At 42.8% G+C, this 17857-nt stretch overlaps 2 protein-coding genes across 5 annotated transcripts in view; one reads left to right on the top strand and one right to left on the bottom strand.

The window, feature by feature from the left end:
* Positions 1-75: 75 nt before the first annotated feature.
* On the bottom strand, positions 76-10450 carry nfx1 (nuclear transcription factor, X-box binding 1). The gene is made up of 23 exons (XM_061064955.1): positions 10287-10450; positions 8846-9724; positions 8579-8740; positions 8213-8290; positions 7918-8023; positions 7263-7334; positions 7004-7143; positions 6813-6912; positions 6511-6728; positions 5618-5715; positions 5478-5508; positions 5302-5384; positions 5036-5144; positions 4719-4838; positions 4558-4637; positions 4238-4468; positions 3869-3942; positions 3260-3361; positions 2761-2898; positions 2606-2672; positions 888-1030; positions 669-773; positions 76-531 (listed from the first exon to the last, which is right to left on the bottom strand). The coding sequence occupies exons 1-23, from the start codon at positions 10303-10305 to the stop codon at positions 459-461; spliced, it is 3228 nt and encodes a 1075-aa protein (XP_060920938.1). The 5' UTR covers positions 10306-10450; the 3' UTR covers positions 76-458.
* A 3689-nt stretch (positions 10451-14139) lies between these two features.
* Positions 14140-17857, top strand: part of asap1b (ArfGAP with SH3 domain, ankyrin repeat and PH domain 1b) — a 60648-nt gene continuing 56930 nt past the window's right edge. For 3 of the 4 annotated variants that reach the window (XM_061064954.1, XM_061064952.1, XM_061064953.1), the window contains exon 1: positions 14141-14305. In XM_061064954.1, coding sequence (XP_060920937.1) covers positions 14180-14305 — 126 coding nt within the window. In that variant the 5' untranslated portion in view covers positions 14141-14179. Of the gene's footprint in view, positions 14306-17857 lie in introns of all 4 variants that reach the window. The other variant, XM_061064951.1, reaches the window with a different exon arrangement.

Below are 17857 nucleotides of genomic sequence, written 5' to 3'. Positions count from 1 at the left end.
TTTATTTTTCATAATGAGCGGTCATCGATTAGTGAATCTGAAGAAGAAATGCATCAAAAAGCGGAAGCCTTCAAATAGGGAGAAATTGACTTTTTATTAAGATGGGTTCAACAAGGGTCTGGCTGCATACAAAGGAGGCAAAGAAAACAATCAAGAGCTTTTGAAAGTGATCCATCTGCAGATTCTGTGTGAGACTTTTATGTCTATATTCAAAGGGAGCACTTGACTCTTGACTTACTCTATTCCTCCTTCTTGAAAAAAAAACCCGAGTGTGGGCGTTCCCTGGAGGCAATCACATCTCAGAGATATTTCAAGACATAATCTTATTTGATTATGAAGCCAGAGGGATTCTTATTGATCTCTGCTAAACACAAATGAAAGGAGGTTGTTGAGAAGATTTTGGCAGATGTAAATGTGAAAGGATCCTGAGTTTGCTCTCTGATATTTTGAGCCTAATGTCAGTCCTGGACATCAAAGTAATCGATTACAGGTTCTTCTTTGACCACCTTCGACCAGCTTCCAGTGGCAGGCCTACGGGGAGAATGGAGAAGATAAAAGAGTCAAAAGCAGGCGGTGAAATCTGAAAGCTAGATATTGAGCAGAGTGTAAAATGTGATAATATAATGTGATGTTTAAGGAATCGCTCGAGCCACAGAGGACAGATTTACTTGCTGCTGTGCTGTTTGATGTGAGCGATGGGAGGTGGGGCCCTCGCAGCCGTCTCTCGCTCTATCAGCGATGTCAGGCTGGAGTTTGGGGAGACCGACTTTCCCCTGAGAATGAGCACACATCATTTCATTTCACAGTTAACTTTGATTTGTTATGAAAAGGTCTCCAGGCTGCATGATTTGCAAACAGCTTAAATGTCGTTTTTTTTTTCTTCTTACTTTTGAGCAGTGATGACCACGTTTTTGGGCTCGTTGTCGTAGCTCTGGCTCTCCACGCAGTAGACCTCGGCCAGCTCGTGGATGATCCTGCGGTGGTCTCTGTTCATGGGTCTGAAGCAGTGGCTTCTCTTTGGCTGTTTTCCCTGCAGACATCAGTGATAGTTGTGGATTCTGGTTTGTGTGGAGAGATCTGGTGTTTTCAATTATGAACAGTCTTGAATTCTTAAAACAAAAAGGCAGCTTTGTTTAGCCGTTTTCACACAAGCCCGCAGGAAAATTTCAGGACAGCCTGGCCCTGAAAATCTCAAAAGCTGTTCACACGTGTCCTTCAGAACGTCAAACTTTTCCCTGTTGGACGGACCCGGGGCGGGAGTTTCAGAAAACAGGACAATGTTTACTAACCTCTGAGCTCTGTGGCTAAAATCTCTGATCCAAATGAGATGGCAAAAAAGGCAGTCATCCAATCAAGATGTGGTGAAGTGCAGGCTCTTACAGTCTTTCAGGCATTCACATAATTTTAAGCATGTAGTGTATGTGTGGCCCTTTTCCACAAAGCATGATTGCCCTGTTGTTCATTCTTTTTATTGGGTTGGAAAAACAGAACTTGAAAGGAAGCGGCCGACCTTTCTCTGCCAGAAGCGGGTTAGAAAATAGAAAAATATCAACAGATTTAATAACTTGAGTTTGGGCAAATAAAAGCCCACACAGGAAGGTAAAGAGAATAAAACAAAGTGAGGACAGCGAGGCAGCACAGTACGCAGCGTATGTAAGATGGTTTTAAATATGATAAAACCTTTCAGAAACAGACTCAAGAGGCAGAAAAGCTCTGCTACAACAATTCACTGCTGGTGATAATCAGTTCTTTACATCTTGCAACGGTGACCTTGACAGCTTAACTCCTGATACAACGATGCATGGGACAAAGCTGAAAATAAAAACACGGAGGCTATTTTCTCTGTCTCTTGAGTCGTCTACTCATTTAGTCTGGGTTTGAAATGATTCCTAAAAAGATGCTGTGACGTCTGGTCGGCGATCTACAACAGACCGCAGCTAGTTCTGTGTGGCTGGAGAAATCAAACACATCAGAATGAAAAAGAACTGGGTTGTAAAATGACACAAGCGTAGTGTCCATTGTGGTGTAGAGTTACTCATTAATATCTAATCAGGGAGCTTCTTTTCCTGCATTGACTCTTGTTGTTAGTAGAGATGCACCGATCCACATTTTTACATTTCCAATCAGGTTTCGATACACATGTACCGACACAGATATTTTTTAAAAATCATAATCAATAGTCTTATTGTTGTTGTGTAGTAAACCTGGCATTGCATTGCGCTGGCTTCACATACAAACAGGAAGCAGCAACAAATTAAATCTTATTGTGTAAGAATTGCACTTTTGATTAAGGAGCTGTTCCATCTCGTCTGAACGTCGTCATGGAGACGAATTGAGGGCTCTTCTCACAGTTCAGTCTGAATGTCTTCACGGCGAGATGACAATGTGTCCAACGATCTTTCTCGATCAGTGATGTGGTTCGGCGCCTTTAGTCTGATATCCAATATGTTATGAGCGTCGATGCATTAATGTGAGTGCACGTTATCAGACGTCCCTCACTCATTGTTCTCCCATCAACAACGCCGCCACAAGAGGGAGCACTTCATCACAAGAGGCCACACTATGCGTCATCACTATACAACCAGGATAACTTCCACCATCTTACCTTATTCACCAGCTCGATGAGAGTCTTGATCTCCTCCTCGACCTCACTGACAAATTTCAGGTCTTTTCTGAAAGAGAGACCGAACAGAAAACGTGTTAAAGGGAGCTTTCAGTAAGTTGTCGTGATTAAAACAATCAGAGTACAGAGAGGCAGACCTGGCGTCGTCTTTGAGGCTGTCGCTGTATACAGAGGGAGAGCGAACATGGAAGGGGTCAGAAGACGAGTCGATCTGCAACGCCTCGGCCAAACGCCTGTTCCTCTCCAGCGTGGCACACTCTTCATCACATTCAAGCCTGACAAAATAAATAGATAAAATACCGTGTTGGATTCACTCCTCGTTTTCTTTTTTTTTTTTTTTCACTTTGCTGTGCTAAAATGGTTCTCATGAAGCCGGTACTTCGATCTGCTGTAATCCATTAAAAGCATGCCTTTGATTGATTTATTTAAACATTAATGCACAAACAAAAAGTCGTTCTTCACATTGAACAGGAAATCCATTTCCATGCAGACAAATGTCTCAGTAATCGTTTGTTGCCAGGCCTTGCAGCGTCTCTTAACTGTGCAAAGAAAAGCCTCTTGAATCATTTTGTTATCCTCGTCATGCACAGCCGTTTTACCCCACAGAACAGAGGAGTAATGTTTCTGCTTCTCTACCTGGTCTGTTTCATCTCCTTCTTAGTCAGGAGCGGCCCGATATCCATGGACTCGCCCAGCTGCATGTCAGACAATTTGCTGGCCATGGCGATCGCTGCATACCTGCAGTGAAGATGAAACATTGAAGCACATTTAAAACCACTTTTCTTTTTAAAACAAATTCAAATACAGTACTAGAGCCATACCGATAACAGCGATAGTGACCCTCTCGGTATCGGCTAATTTTATCGCAGATTTTGTTTCTAGATTTATTCACCAGTCAAATAGCAATTAACTTGAGTTGTATTGTTTTACACTAGATGTTCTCTGTCACCAGCAGAGGGTGCTATACGGATGACAACAAACATCATCACTCTCCAGAGAAACCTGGTAGAATATACCAGAGGATTAAACTCCGAGACAGTCTCCCCGTTAAAGAGTCTTTAACTTTTGCCTGTTGAAGCCATTTTGTTCTGAAAATTGAGCGCATGTATTTCCTGGTTGTATCTTAATAAAGAGACTGTGAAAGAAACACAGATGGTCATTAAGACTTTGCTAAGACAATAAAGCTAGTCATGGCCGAAGACTTTTCACAGCACTAAATCTCAATACAGAAACAGTTGGATTGACCTCTGATACGAGCTGGCCGCCTCTGTGCAGACGATCATTTCTTTTCTTCGTCCACAATCACACTGCACAGCTACCTGTGAAAGAGTTCAGTGAAGGTGGCACAGACAGATACGTTTGTGAGGAAACTTCCTGCAGATGTTGAGGGCTTTATTAGTGGTTAACTTTTTGAATTTGAATGACATCCAAGTCAACTATTTATGAGGCTATTACAGCGGATTTCATCAGCGGATGGAAGCACCAAAATGATTAAAGAGAAAACAAAATGGGATGAAGGGATAACAACATGCTACAATGACCATCTGCACAAACTTTGTAGCCCAATTTTCAGCTTCTGGAAGTCAGGCTGTTCTCAGCGACAGCGTTTTGTACCTTGGCGGTGCAGGTGGTGCGTGGACAGCTGTCTCCTTTATGACACGGAGCAGAGCAGGGGTGGCAGCAGTCTGGACGAGGCAGCGAGCAGGGCTGCTGGCAGCTGCCGTCTGCCAGACACTCGCCGCGGTGGCAGATCCGTCTGCAGCGATGCATTTCACAGGGCAGTGTTTTGTTACACGTCAGGCCGCAGGAGATGTCCTGCAGGTGACAGGCGATGTTGCTGCGTTGCTGTGGGACAAGATAAAAGCCTCACTTTAAAAAAAAGAAAAGAGAAGAAGAACAGGCGTTGTATAAATGATCTTTTAGGGAGTTTTTACCTCATGATTTCCCATGCACCATTTCTGAGTGAGGTAGGTGCATGGTGGACACTTCTCCTCACTGTGGCAGTTGTGGAACACTGAATGAGACATGCATGTTAGATTAAAATACTTAAATACCATTTATAACAGCAGTGTTTGCGTTCTCGGGTTTATCTCACCTGGATGGTCACACTCGTGTCGTCTCGTACACATGTTCTTGCACTCTGGAGGCTTCGTGCCGCAGGGGATTGGCGGGTACAAGACGGTGATCCCACAGTGACAGGTCAGCTCATCGAAACCTGCAAACAAAGGGACAACAGGATATAAGATTTGTCGACATCACAGCATTTTTAAAGCCAAACATAATTCCAGGGAAATAGTTAAGTTGGCAGAAAAATGAAACATCTTTTTTTTTTTTTTCTTCGGGGGTGGTTAGCAGAAAAACAACGGGGTGTTTCTGAGACTTGGCTCGTGAATCCAGCTCTGTTGCACTCACTTGACTGCCAGCAGGGCTCACAGTTTCCACGGTGACAGGGCTCCTGGCAGCGGTGGAGGCCACAGTTGAGCTTGTAGCCGCAGATCAGGAGACACTTGTGCTCCCCATTCTGGAGGGTCAGACAGAAACCAGTCACACAACCTGTGTAGGATCTAAATGTTTTCTTGCTGGTATGATTAAATCTAACAATTCATTTTTTATATCATATAACCATGTTCAACTCTAAAGTTTAAAAACACCCCCACACTGAATTATTTGCTACTCACCACACAACACAGCTCGCCACACTTGTGTCGGCCACAGGAGCGTTTCTTGTTACAGCGTCTCTCACAGGTGAAAACAAGCTCCTCTATAATAACAAGAAACAGATTTGAAATTCCAAAACATAGGCAGGCAGTTCATTTTCAAAAACGTTGTATATGTCACCACAATTTAATCTCACCCTCTGATTGGATTGTTGCACATGGGACCTCCTGAAACAGAGCGAAACACAGTGTCTGTTTTCAGCTTTTTGGCGTCATGAATTATGGACAACAAGTCACTAACGCTGCAGACGAACGCTCTGCTGGTGCGTCTGTGTACCTTAGTCTTAGCGCCACATCTGCATCTGACAGTAGAGGTCAGAGAGCACGGCCCACAGCCTCCATCATGGCACAGCTTCTCACACAGATGGATGGTGTCTGGAAAAAAAAGCCCACATTCACATTCATTGATTTATCCTGAAAAACTTTTAGAATGACACATGCAAGCATCGCATAATAAGCTGTCTGAAAACAAAAGAAAAAAAACGGTTTGATCTTCTTGAGAGTGATGGAAATGTTGCTTAAAAGGATCACTTTTTGCCTTTGATTGGGAGCAGCCATGACACTTTCTCTCAGAAACATTTATTAATCAAAGGACTAAACAACCTAGTTTGTACTGGAGACCTTGATGGGAGCATAAAGCTGTTTTCACACATGCACAAAACTTCCTGAAATTTTTAGGAATATGTGAAATGTGAACACATACAATTTCATCCCGGCTGTTTCCATTCCAACCCCGCGACTAAAATATCCCCATGAAGTCGTGGTGAGCTGTAAACGTAGCAGGAAATATTCAGGAAAGTTCAACAAAGGCACTAGGTGAGGGTGGCGTCTGTTATTTCCTGCTACCAACATTATCTCTGTGCAATAAATGAAACTGCTTCATTATGTTTTCTGTGCGCCAGTATGTTCTCTACTGGGAATAAATATGAGTACACGTAGCAATTTTGTAAAGGCAACTCCAGAAGCTGTAAGAAGTTAAACATCTTTCAGATCTCTCATAAAAACAACTCAACTTCTCTATAAATGTTGCACTATGTAAAGAGAAAATATTCCAGCTTCAGCAGGATATCTTGAGCGTGTTGGTTGACCAGGCAGTGTCTATCTTTTAAAAAAAACAAAAACAAACCCGTAGTTTTTATAGTTAAGACACACTCTGTTTCTCTTGCTTACCACTGGAGCCGCATGCTAGGGGTTTGTTGCACGTCTTTCCACAGGAGGGGATGGCGTCAGAGCAGCTGCGTCGCTCAGCGTAGCCCAGGTCCAGAAGTTTCGATAGCGGCGTCTGACTGCAGGGACACGTCTTAACCAGGCTCGGGGAGCGTGGACACAGCTGGCACGGGCCGCGGTGGCACAGCTGCTGGCAGCGGTGAGCTTCACAGTTTAACATCCTGAGGGGAGGAAAGTGTGAAGCTTTGATTGGAACCTTCCAACTGAAATAAGAACCTGTGCTAATGGATAGTGGATGGACTTACTTGCCACATATTTTCTGACAGGAGAAATGCCCCAAACCATCGAAGCCTTCTTTATCTGTGCCACACAGGACATCGCGAGGTGTAACTCCGCAGTAGCACACTGAAGAGGCGAACAAAAACAAAGCATCAGAGGATGAGATGTTTCATCTCTGAGAACATTGTATGGAGCGATGTCAGAACGAGGGGCTCACCCTGCTGAACCTGCAGCTGGCAGGGTTGACACGCTCCACTGTGGCACACCTGGGCGCACGAGTGTTCAGCGCAGTTTAGTAAGGCACCGCACACCTTGTCACACTGCAGCACTGTTCCCTGACCACAACGCATAGGTTGACTGCAAAGACACAGTTCCATTAATGTAATGTCAGGAATCAATGTGTACCACCCAGACACATAATGCCCAAAGGTCCACAGTAATGCTGAGAGGTGAAGCGGATTTTAAAAAAAGCGTACCTGGTCTTTCCACAGATGCAGGATTTTGTTGCAAAAGCAGGACATTGAGGACACGGTCCAGGGTGACATAAGCTGGAGGGAGACACCGAAAGTGTTGTTCAACACAAAAACACTGTTGGATAATTTTGGATGAAGGACTTTTAGACCAATTTATAAGCGTCCCCTGAAAGAACACAAAAACAGCTCCCCCGCTAAACATAAAGGGGGTTTAAAGAGAGCGTAAATATCCTCAGGATCTCAAAAATGTATCTGAGCATTGTTCAGCTTTTTTCTTAAATGACTACCATTGACACTCATCCCAGAGTTCTTACCGTTCTTGTGCTACAATGTGTTTGCGTTGTTGATGCACAAAAGCGGTTTATGCGCGGACGCAATGGAGAACGAAATCAATGCAGATCACTCTCCGTCTGCAGACCTTCATCTGTACATGCTTTTGTCTATGGTAAAGAGAAAACCTGCACTCACACGGGTAAATGGAGGTGAAGGGGATGAGTGCATCTTATAGGCTCAACTTGATTAGTCATAACTCTTAAAAACCTTGGAGCATGTGATTATTCAAAGCTGTCCCATACAGGCTGAACTTGATGTTTCCCTGAAAATAAATCTAAATTTAAGACCATACAAAATATATTTTCACTTTGATTTTAAGGCTCACATGTTACAGGGGTGGTTGCAGTCCACGCCGCTCCTTTTCTTCCCGCACATGTCACCACAGCTGTGGGGAATCTCACTGCGCTGCCACTCTGGGTTTGTCACCTTACCTATAAATAAGAGGATATTAAAACGTGCATTTTCTGGTTTTACCTACTTTCAGAAACAGAAATGATAGGTACGAGGTGCCTTGAAAAAAAGGGGAGAAAGGACCAAATGAGATATATGTAACTTATCTAATCTAACATCAAATAGATTCTTATCTAAAACCTCTTGTAATTGTATGAACAGTCACTCACCACAGAAGCAGGTGTAGGAGGATGGCGATTTCAGTGTAACGTTTTGGCAGGCTGGACAACGCCAACCTTCAGCTGAATCTGAAAATAATGTGAGTATGAATAAATATTAAAATATAAACTCCACAAAATCAGAACAGCGTTTCTGCCAGCTGATCTAAAACCGAAATCAACCTAGCTACACTGCTGATGCGGCAGGGCCTACAAAGCCTTTGTTACCACGGCAACAAAGAATAGGTATTGTCCTACAACAACAGCGCTGTTTGTCTCTCGTTTTTGTAGCCACACAGAGGTAACAATACTGCTGAGCAGTCTGGTGTCTGCGCTGCTGACGGTGAAACGTCCAGACGTTTGTTTGTGGGTTTTTACCGTCCGCCTGAGAGGCCGGAGAGCGAGCCCACTTCTTGATGCAGTTCAGGTGGAAGACGTGGTAGCAGCTCACGCAGCTCCACACCGGAGCCATGAGGCGGATGATGTCGCAGCAAACCATGCACTCGTACTTCTCCTCGGACAGCTGTTCAATGAGACACCCTGTGGAGCGGAGTGGTTAAGAGAGAATTCGGAAACTCATCCATGATTAACTCCTTAAGAAGCCTGAGGCAGCTGTATAAAAAAAAAATGTGCATATTGTCTAACCTGTCTGTGTCTCCTTGCTCTCTGGTACCCTATCCCAGTTCCTCTGACCCAGTCTGTGGTTTTGATGAGGAGTTCTTCGCCCCCCTCTAGCCGGAAAGGGTGTTTGTTGTCCAGAACCTCTTCCAGATTTAGCCTTAGTATCCTGAAATGATTTAGCGTGGCCGGAGTCTTCATGGCCACTGGCCCCCCTCACTGATCCGGCTTCCTCCTGCGGTGGTAGTTTTGGCGGTTTGATCGGTCCTTGCCGTTTCTTGACCTCGGTTTGCTTCCTCTGATGATGATCGTCATGCTGAGAGTCCGGACCTGTCCTGCCGCTCCTCTGGGTTCTTTCCCTGATGTCTGACGGGGGGAATTCTCCCGCTGCATTGTTGTTCTCCCTCAAGTGCGGCCCTTTTCCATTTAGCTGCCCTCTCCGCGGCTCCTGGCTGAACTTCCTGGGTCGTTTAGCCTGATCTACATTGGTCTGTTCAAAATTCCTCCCTACATCGTCTCTCCGCCAGCTGTGTCCATCGGCTCCATCTACGGGATGTCCCCCCGGCCGACCGCCTCCCACGCCTCTGCTTGAGCCGAAGTCACCTCCGGGCCTTTGCCACCAGGGACCGGGGCCGCCGTAATTCTCATTCCCATCTCTCCTCCCTCGACCCCTGCCTCTCCTTCTGGATCCATCTTCCCCTTGGTAGGGAGGATGGTGGTGAAACGCGTAATTTGAACGCTCGTGGCCGAACGGGCCCTCGTTGAAGTGTCCGTACTGCTGAGGCGGATCGTAGCTACTCCTGCTCAGGTTTCGGTCATTGTCGTGTCTGGGCCGGCCTCTTCTGGCTTTCTGCTGGTGGGGTCTTTGGCGTGACGCCTCATCTGGTGGGTTCAGATCAGGTGGGTCTGCAGGGAGAAGAAACGACAGCGTTAAAACCTGAAACTGTGTTTTAAATAAATATAATCACAGAAAATCTGTTTTAGGGGGAAAGGTCATTCACAGTGACTCTTTTAACCCCACACTGAAACTATGGCAACCAGTAAATTAACTAGCTTTAACACAACTAAAAATGACGTCATGTGAAAATATTAAGGCAAGCTAACAGGCTAATTAGCTATCTGAACTGTGACGTAATTCAAATCAGGTGTTATGCTAGCTTTCAGAGTCACATGTTGTCACGTCAGCTACTAACAGCCCTGACCACACAGGGACTAAAGGTTAAAGTTACTAACACTTTACTAAGTCAAAGATGCGTTTTAAATGATAAATTAGTTTAAAAATAGGTTAAAAGATGAAGGTTTATTTGAGCTAATGCTAGCTGTGAAAGCTAACTTGAGTGTGTGTGGTGTTAGCGAGTTAGTTTCAGTGGCAGTCCGACGAAACAGCTCAACTGTGATGATAAAAACTGCGTCAGGATAATTTAAGATGATTAGTTTGTTATGAAAACGTTTTTAAAGTCAACGTTACCTGAGGAGCCTTCAGCCATTCAGGTTGAACTCTCGTTGTTAGTTTCTCCCACGACACGAAGCTTTTGAGGACAAACAGGCTGTTTACCTGCTGCATCCGGGTACTCACAGATGATATTCACGTTTTAACCTTTTTTTTGTTCTGGTTATAAAAACTGGAACGAAACCGCTTTAAAAGTGTCAACAATCACCTCCGTCAACTCACAGGAGTCAAGCTAACACACGTGGCAGGTCGTAAGCGGAACTTCCGGTTTAGTATTTTGGGAATAAAACGCAAATTATTCACCAGAATTAAAATTATATCTTCTTCTAGTAATACTGAATAAATATTAAAAAAATATTTACAGTCTCTGGTAATACATTTTTTTGTGCTAATACTGTTTAGATTCACAAGTTATGGAAATATGCATAAATGGTGTAATTAGATAAATGCGATAGAGCTATACAAGTAATTATTTTATTTTACATTATATACTATTTTATAATTAATACAAATTAATATCTATTTAATTGAGTTAAAATGGGTAGGATTAGGTACGTTTTGACTTCTTCTCACTCCTTTCTGAGCATTTAAAAGCGAATGAAGGATGTTGAATTTTCATTCTGATGTTGTGTATTTATTTTATTTGTTTTCTACATATTTTTTAATTTAAGTTTTTTTCTTTGTTTTTGTTTTTTTCTTTTTACATGTTTGGAATAAAGACATCAATCGAAATTAATTTACAATATAAACGTGTTTGGGGTTTTTTTTAATTCATTTTTTTATTTGCTTTTATTTTTTATTTGATATGTTCATTATCATTTAAATAAAGTCAACACAATAAAAAAATAACATACATGTTGAGAGACTGATTAACAGACACTTTCAGCAAAATATTAACCTGCTTAATTTATTTCTACCTTGTAAAAAAGTTTATTTTTTAAACAGCATAAGGCCACAAGATGGCGCTCAATGTTTGAATTAGTTCAACAGGGACAAGGCAGCTTCACTTATTAAGAATGGATAAAAATAAATATATAACTGGACTCCAAACATGTCTAAAAACACATCTGGGATAAGAGAAGATTTATTTTCTATTACAACAGATGGAAAGTTGACATTTAAATAGCCTACAAATAAGGGTTTCTCTCAGTGTACAAAAGATCAAATCATAGAGATGCAGCGTCCTAATCATAATTGCATATGAGAAGGTTAATTGACTCAAACATTTTGAAGATAGGCTATTCCCAGACAGATGAGACATTGGTTAAAATTGTTTAAAATTAAATTATGCTACTACGTGGAAATCCTTTTTAATATAAAGAGATAGATAAGATCATCCTTCATTGATCCCCAGTGGGGAAAAGACAAGAAGTGCAAATAAAATAAGAATAATACAATATATTTACAACTATTGACTAGTAAGTATAAAATAGACTTTCTCAGGCCACATACTTTGTAAACACAGACTTTCTTTTGGTGTATGTAAGACTTTGATAAAACACATTAAATCCCTAGGAAAGAAAGGCTCAGCTGATCTAGTAGTACTGTAGTTCTGTATTCGGACAGTAGGGGGCACTATAGTGCAAACTCTGACACCACCATGTTCAGTTTTATCAGACCTTGCCATGTTAGTTTAGGAAAATGAATGTAATGCCCATAGCTGCGCATGATCATGCTTTTATTAGCTACTAGACTTACAAACTTTTGATGAAATTCAAAACCAGACCTCACCAAACACATTTAAAAACCATTATAATTTAAATGGTGAGGGGACATTCCTTCTCAGCGCAGTGTTTTGTTTTCTTACGTTTAAAAGTAATTGTCCTAATGTCAGATTATTCACTTTAACATGGGATTATTGGATTAAATGGATATTAGTTGTGTTCATCTGCTTCTAAAGATAAGAAGGTCCAACTGTCAATATGAAGGTGAAATACATTATTATAAAGATTCTCGGGGTTTTAAATCTTCTGATAATTATCGCTTGGATGCAATCAAACGACACTGAAATGTTTCCTTCCTGTACATCGTCGTTTTCTGTGGCAGGCCTCTCCAGTCCAACACACAGCTCTCTCCCTGCAGTTAGATCCCAGATCACGCATGCGCAGATCGACTCCTCAGCCCCGTCAACCAGGCGAGGTGGGTGGGTGAAAGTTGCGTCAAGGTGCCAGTCATAGTTACAACATACCGGAAAAGGATAATTTCTGATTTCAAAATAAACTTCACACCTCTAACGCAGTGAGAATACTTTGTCTTGTGTGGAAAAAATATTTTAATTCGTGTTAATAATAATAATAATTTCATTCTATATGACCAGAGGTTGTAAGTTCAGGGTTACTGGGTTTTAATGATTCATTGTCTTTCAAGTGGAGCACTAAAATTATTCTACATCATAGTGAAATCACTTATAAGTAGGCCTACAAGCATAAAGTTAAAGTAACTGCTGCTCCTCTTTCTTTTTTTAATACAAGTGCCTCTCACCTTTTAGCCCATCTGGCACGTAAAGCAATACTTTATCAGGAGCTGTCACACATCCCTGTTTCATCATCAGTTGCTAACTGATATCATACTTAGTTGTTTCTGCGTATACTACACGTACTTTTATAAGTAGTTCTGACATTGGAGCTCTAAATCTTTATTCATTGTTGTTGTTGTTTTTGCTCTGTTTGTCTCTATCCTTCTCCGTCTTCCTGCATCTCCTTCTATACCACTTTCAAAGCCAAACACAGTTTTTCAGCAGATGGCTTTTTCAACACGAGTCTGGTTCTTGGTTCTTCTCGAGGTCTCTGTCTCTGAAAGGAAGTTTTTTTTCTTGACACTTTTTGTTTGCTAAATGTTGCTTGGTGCTCCAGATGGATTATTATTGGGCCTTTGTAAAAAAATAACAACTAGGACTTTTTCCTTAAAGTGTCTTCAGATAACTTTTGTTATGAATTGGCGCTATACAAATAGAGATTTATTGATTAATTGAACACACCAACCATTTAACTACAACACATTGGGAAACACTATACGCCAATAGATTATCTTACATCAACAGCCTACAGTAGCTATTGTAAATTACATTCAGCAGGCTTAAGCATATACTAGCCTGATATATAAGAAGAGATCATTTTTCCACACAGACTACTTGTTATTACTTCTTTAAAAATATAATTATGTTGTTAACCAAAAAAAAACAAAAAAACAAACCGTCTTATTTTAGTTTTTATTTTGAAAATCTTGACCGGAAGTGTCCTACCTCCTTTCCGCTAGCTTTGCTATGAGAGGCTTGAGCGCGGCCGAGCAGGAGAGAGTGGCAGTGAATGTGTCTGCTGCAGCGTTTAGCATTAAAAAAAAAAAACAACACACACACAAACTACGGCCGAAGAAGAAGGGACCAAACCCCGCTGCAGTTCGACACGACCTCGGCGGACCTCGGACTATGATACATTTCAAACAGAGGCGCTGTTTCGACGACAAGCGGGTTATTGAACATCTGTAGAGCAGAATGAGGGCATCCGCTATTCTTCACGGTGGTTTTTCCTCCGAGGTTTAGTTTAGACGCAGAGTGACACTATTTTTAAATGCGTCGCTTTTAGACATCCTCTCAAGGAAAAGACACACCGAGGGGACACAGCCTGCAGATATTTAGTTGATTCCCTTCCTCCCGTGGCCCCTGGGGAACCGTGAAGTCATTTGAGAAGTCACCGGAGAAGAAGACACGTCCTGATCATCTCGATAGTTTTACACAGTTTAGAAAAAAAAACCCAGCTCTCCTCTTGCAGTCGCACCGGACTCCCTCTGCCTTTTTCTTTTTCCACTATTTTTTTCTTTTTTCTTTTCTTAAATCTTGCATGGTTTTGTCTTTCTGAGCATTCATCCGCCAACCCTCCTGTGGGCATTTTTACCCCCCCCCTCCCGTTTAAAGGATGCCGGATCAAATATCGGTGTCCGAGTTTCTCTCGGAGACAACAGAGGATTACAATTCCCCGACAACATCCAGCTTCACCACCCGACTGCAGAGCTGCAGGAACACAGTGAATGTGCTGGAGGAGGTAAGGCCACGGTGTCAGCCTGCCTGCAAGCTGCACCATGATGGATGGATGGATGGATGATTGGAGATGCATGATTAAACAACACATCCCGAATTACCCGAGTGTACTATTCGAATAATCGGAACGTACAATGTCTTATTTGAACGCTTTGAATGCTCCATGCTTAAACCTCTAAATTGTGTTCTGATTTTAGCAGTTTTCAAAAATCCCAAGAAGCCTCAAATGCATCATAATGCTGCACAGCCACTTCAAAGAAAAGCAAATAATTGCACCTGTTGATCTGCAGCTGCTGTGAAGTTGCATTTTTTTTCTTCTTTTTAATGTTATTCTAGAGCAAGATGCAAGGGGCCGGTGTGTAACATCTCACATTGTGTGTTAGTGAATATAGCTGCTCTCTTCAGCCACAGACACATACAGTGTAAGAAGGAAAAGACTGCATGTAGGGAATGGGGAGGATGTGCACTCAGGCTTGCAGCTCTATGTGTTCACTATTACATAACTCACAGCTTCAGAGCATGCTGCCAGGCTGTAGCTGTGTGAGTGTGTGTGTGTGTGTGTGTGTGTGTCACAGAGAAAAGGGGAGAAAAAAAACCAAAAAAACATCTCTAGTCCCTGGCAGTCAGATCTGGATCCAGGATGATCGAGATTCCCCCGCTCTCGCATTGGCCAGATCACTTTACAGAAGACGTTACGTCGACTCCTAATGCATCAAAAACACACCCGAAGTCGCACTTCGGTGACGCCGTGTCACCTTTAATCATGCAGGAGGAGTGTAATCAGGCCAGGCAGGTAGGTTGTTCTGCGTATATGTGTGCGCTCCCCACCCCCCCCCCCAACCCCCCCCCCCCCCCCCCTGCACTGGCATCCTTCCTGCTATGATTAAATGGAGCATCCAACCAGGGGAGTGCACACCTTCCCTAGCTGTCCGGTAATGCCAAAGCGTGACCTCATTTCTCACTTTAAACCACATTCAGCTGCAAGATGTGACTCACAGGATTTTGTGTCATCCGAACATGATACCCGACTTTTAATACACGCCGTTTTAAATGAGCTGCAGATCAGATGTAAACAGTAACCAGAGATGGGTTTCTGCAAAGGAGACAAAAAACAGGCCTCGTCCAGTCTTCAACATCCTTACAGCCGCACACATCCTGTGCCATCCATCACTTCACACATCTCCAATCCTTCACGAGCTTATTATATCACAAGAACAATAAAAAAAATCAACCGAAACAGAACCGGGGCCGTGTTTGTTCTGAACCCGGCGCACACACTCTCTGTAACAAGGGAAAGGCTCGCATCGTGAATCACCTCTCTGGCTCCGTGCCTCTGAAAAAAAAAAAGAAAAAGCCCAGAGAGGCTGCAGCAGCACAAACGAAAAACATCTGTTAGAAAAAGGGCCGCCATGTGCGCTGCATGGGCTGCAGTATAGCCGCTCAGGAATTTTTTATTTTTTTTGTTGCACAGATCACATGACGAGGAAGAGCACTGTGGTGGTGCTGAAGAGAAGGCAACATGCTCGTCAGTGTTGTTTTTCTTTAAACAGAGAAGAAGAAGAAGAAGACGACGAGATGCGGATGGAACATTAGAGGGAGGATTGTCAGACTGTCAGGATACACCCAGCCAGCCTTAAGCCCTGACTTCTGCTAGATTAGTGCCGTGTTTTATGAAATTATCTACCCTGTTTGATCCCTGCGCAGACATGTAAGAGTGTCCTTGCATCATCCCGCCGCTGCAGTGAAGCAAAACCGCCTTCAGCGCCTTTTTGCCCGGAGAGGAGTTTGTTTAAAACCTCAGAGTTTCTGCTGAGCGCCCCTTTAACTTAAAACGTTCACCCCCTCCCTTTCCTTTCCTTTCCTTTCCTTTCCTTGCTTTGTTGACAAGGTAAATTATGCAGAGGTACGGCGTGAATATTTAATGCTGTAACTTGAGGCGGTGAGTTGTCCCACAGCAGCAGGGAAGTCGTCCCTCTAACTCATGTAGAGATGCAAAGACAAAAAAAAAAAAAAAAAAGAAGTTGCAGCGTCGTACTGTCTTAATTCAGCACCACACATCAATTATTGATCAGAGCATAATGACACAAAAGTATTCATGAGTCACAGCCTCCACCCTGTAACTTTTGTCTCCCTGTGGCGGCAGCAGAGCACACAAAGATGTTTACTGTTTACTCGGATCAGTGCAGTAATACCGAAAACAATGAGCAGCCAGATGGAGTGATAAAGTCTCCAAAATAACCTCCCTGGCTTGCTGTCTTGACTGCCGGAGACACAGGAGACGGGGGGGTCATTGTGTTTGTGTGTGTTTGTGTGTGTGTGTGTGAGGGTGGCAGAGTGAAAAGGTGGATGTGTCTGGGTTTTATTTTGGTGTCATTTCCAGAGTTACTCAATCTCTGTTGGTGCATTTTTTTCCCCCTCCCCGTTTCCCAGAAACTAGTGTTGAATCACTTGTGTGATTTTCTGTTGGTGAAGTTGGAGCACCTATAGGTGGTAGCACATTTCGTCCATCCTTATTCTGAAGTTTATTTTAGCAGCTTAAGCCGCTCTGGAAAGTTTCTAGAAATGATCAGGACAGCCTGTTCTTGAGTTACTCTTTCACACATGTCCCTCACAGTGGGAAGTTTTCACTGTCCCGTGGGAGGGGGGTATCAAGTGGGGGGTTGGGAGGTCTGAGGACTAAAACTAAAATTCTATCCTTCTACAGTTTTTTTTTATCAGTAAAGAGAGCTATTCAGGCCTTTTATCTTTTTTTGAACCAGGATGTAAACAAGTTTATTTCTGCTGTAAAAATGGGCGTTTTAATGGCATGCAGCCAGCCTCAAGTGGACACTTTTGGAACTGCAGTTTTTCGCACTTCTGAATTGGCTTCATTTTCCAAGACCTGAGGTTGCCGCTTAGGAGGAAGGAATTTCTCACTAGCACACAGCTAGCTTGTTATGCTAACCCAGCTAATGTTGCTGCCTCAGTCACCACAGATAACACAAATCACTGCACACACACCACCAACAGCTAAGACCAAAAGCTGCTTTCGTTTCTGCTCCATTGTTTGTTTTTCTCTCAAATGTTCACCAACAGCATGATGGGAAATAATCTCGACAGGAATCTAGCCGTAGGTTTGTGTAATTGTGACCCTGCCAGATTTAACCTGATTTACCAGTGACATTTATTTTTACCAGCGACAAATTACATTTCTCAAGATTGAAGAGGATGTCAGACTTCAGTGTTTTTAGTTGCCATTAACAACACCATGAGTGATTAGGAGGTATATATGAAAAGTCTCTACAGTCAATGAATTAATTATCTTATAGGGAAGAATAGTTGTAAAAAAATATCTGGTTTCAGATTCAGCATCATAAGATTTAACCTTTCCCCACGTTACATCATTTTAAACAGATTTTTATTCAGTCTTCTCGACTAGTTGTTGGACTAGTTGTTGGACTAGCTGTCGGACTAGTTGTTGGACTAGTTGTTGGACTAGCTGTCGGACTGGTTGTTGGACTGGTTGTAGTTGTTGGACTAGTTGTTGGACCAGTCGTTGAACTGGTTGTTGGACTAG

This window comes from Labrus mixtus, chromosome 19 (assembly GCF_963584025.1).
Source record: "Labrus mixtus chromosome 19, fLabMix1.1, whole genome shotgun sequence".
Taxonomy (NCBI): Eukaryota; Metazoa; Chordata; class Actinopteri; order Labriformes; family Labridae; genus Labrus; species Labrus mixtus.
The sequence above is the reverse complement of the archived record's forward strand: the minus strand, read 5'-3'. Positions and strand labels throughout refer to the sequence as shown.

What these genes read in the sequence shown, in the direction of transcription:
- nfx1 (XM_061064955.1), bottom strand. An exon ending in GTGGCGAGCTGTGTTGTGTG is followed by an intron (nt 5,145 to 5,301) that starts GTGAGTAGCAAA and finishes CTGACCCTCCAG; the next exon opens with AATGGGGAGCACAAGTGTCT. An exon ending in GTGGTCATCACTGCTCAAAA is followed by an intron (nt 774 to 887) that starts GTAAGAAGAAAA and finishes GCTCATTCTCAG; the next exon opens with GGGAAAGTCGGTCTCCCCAA.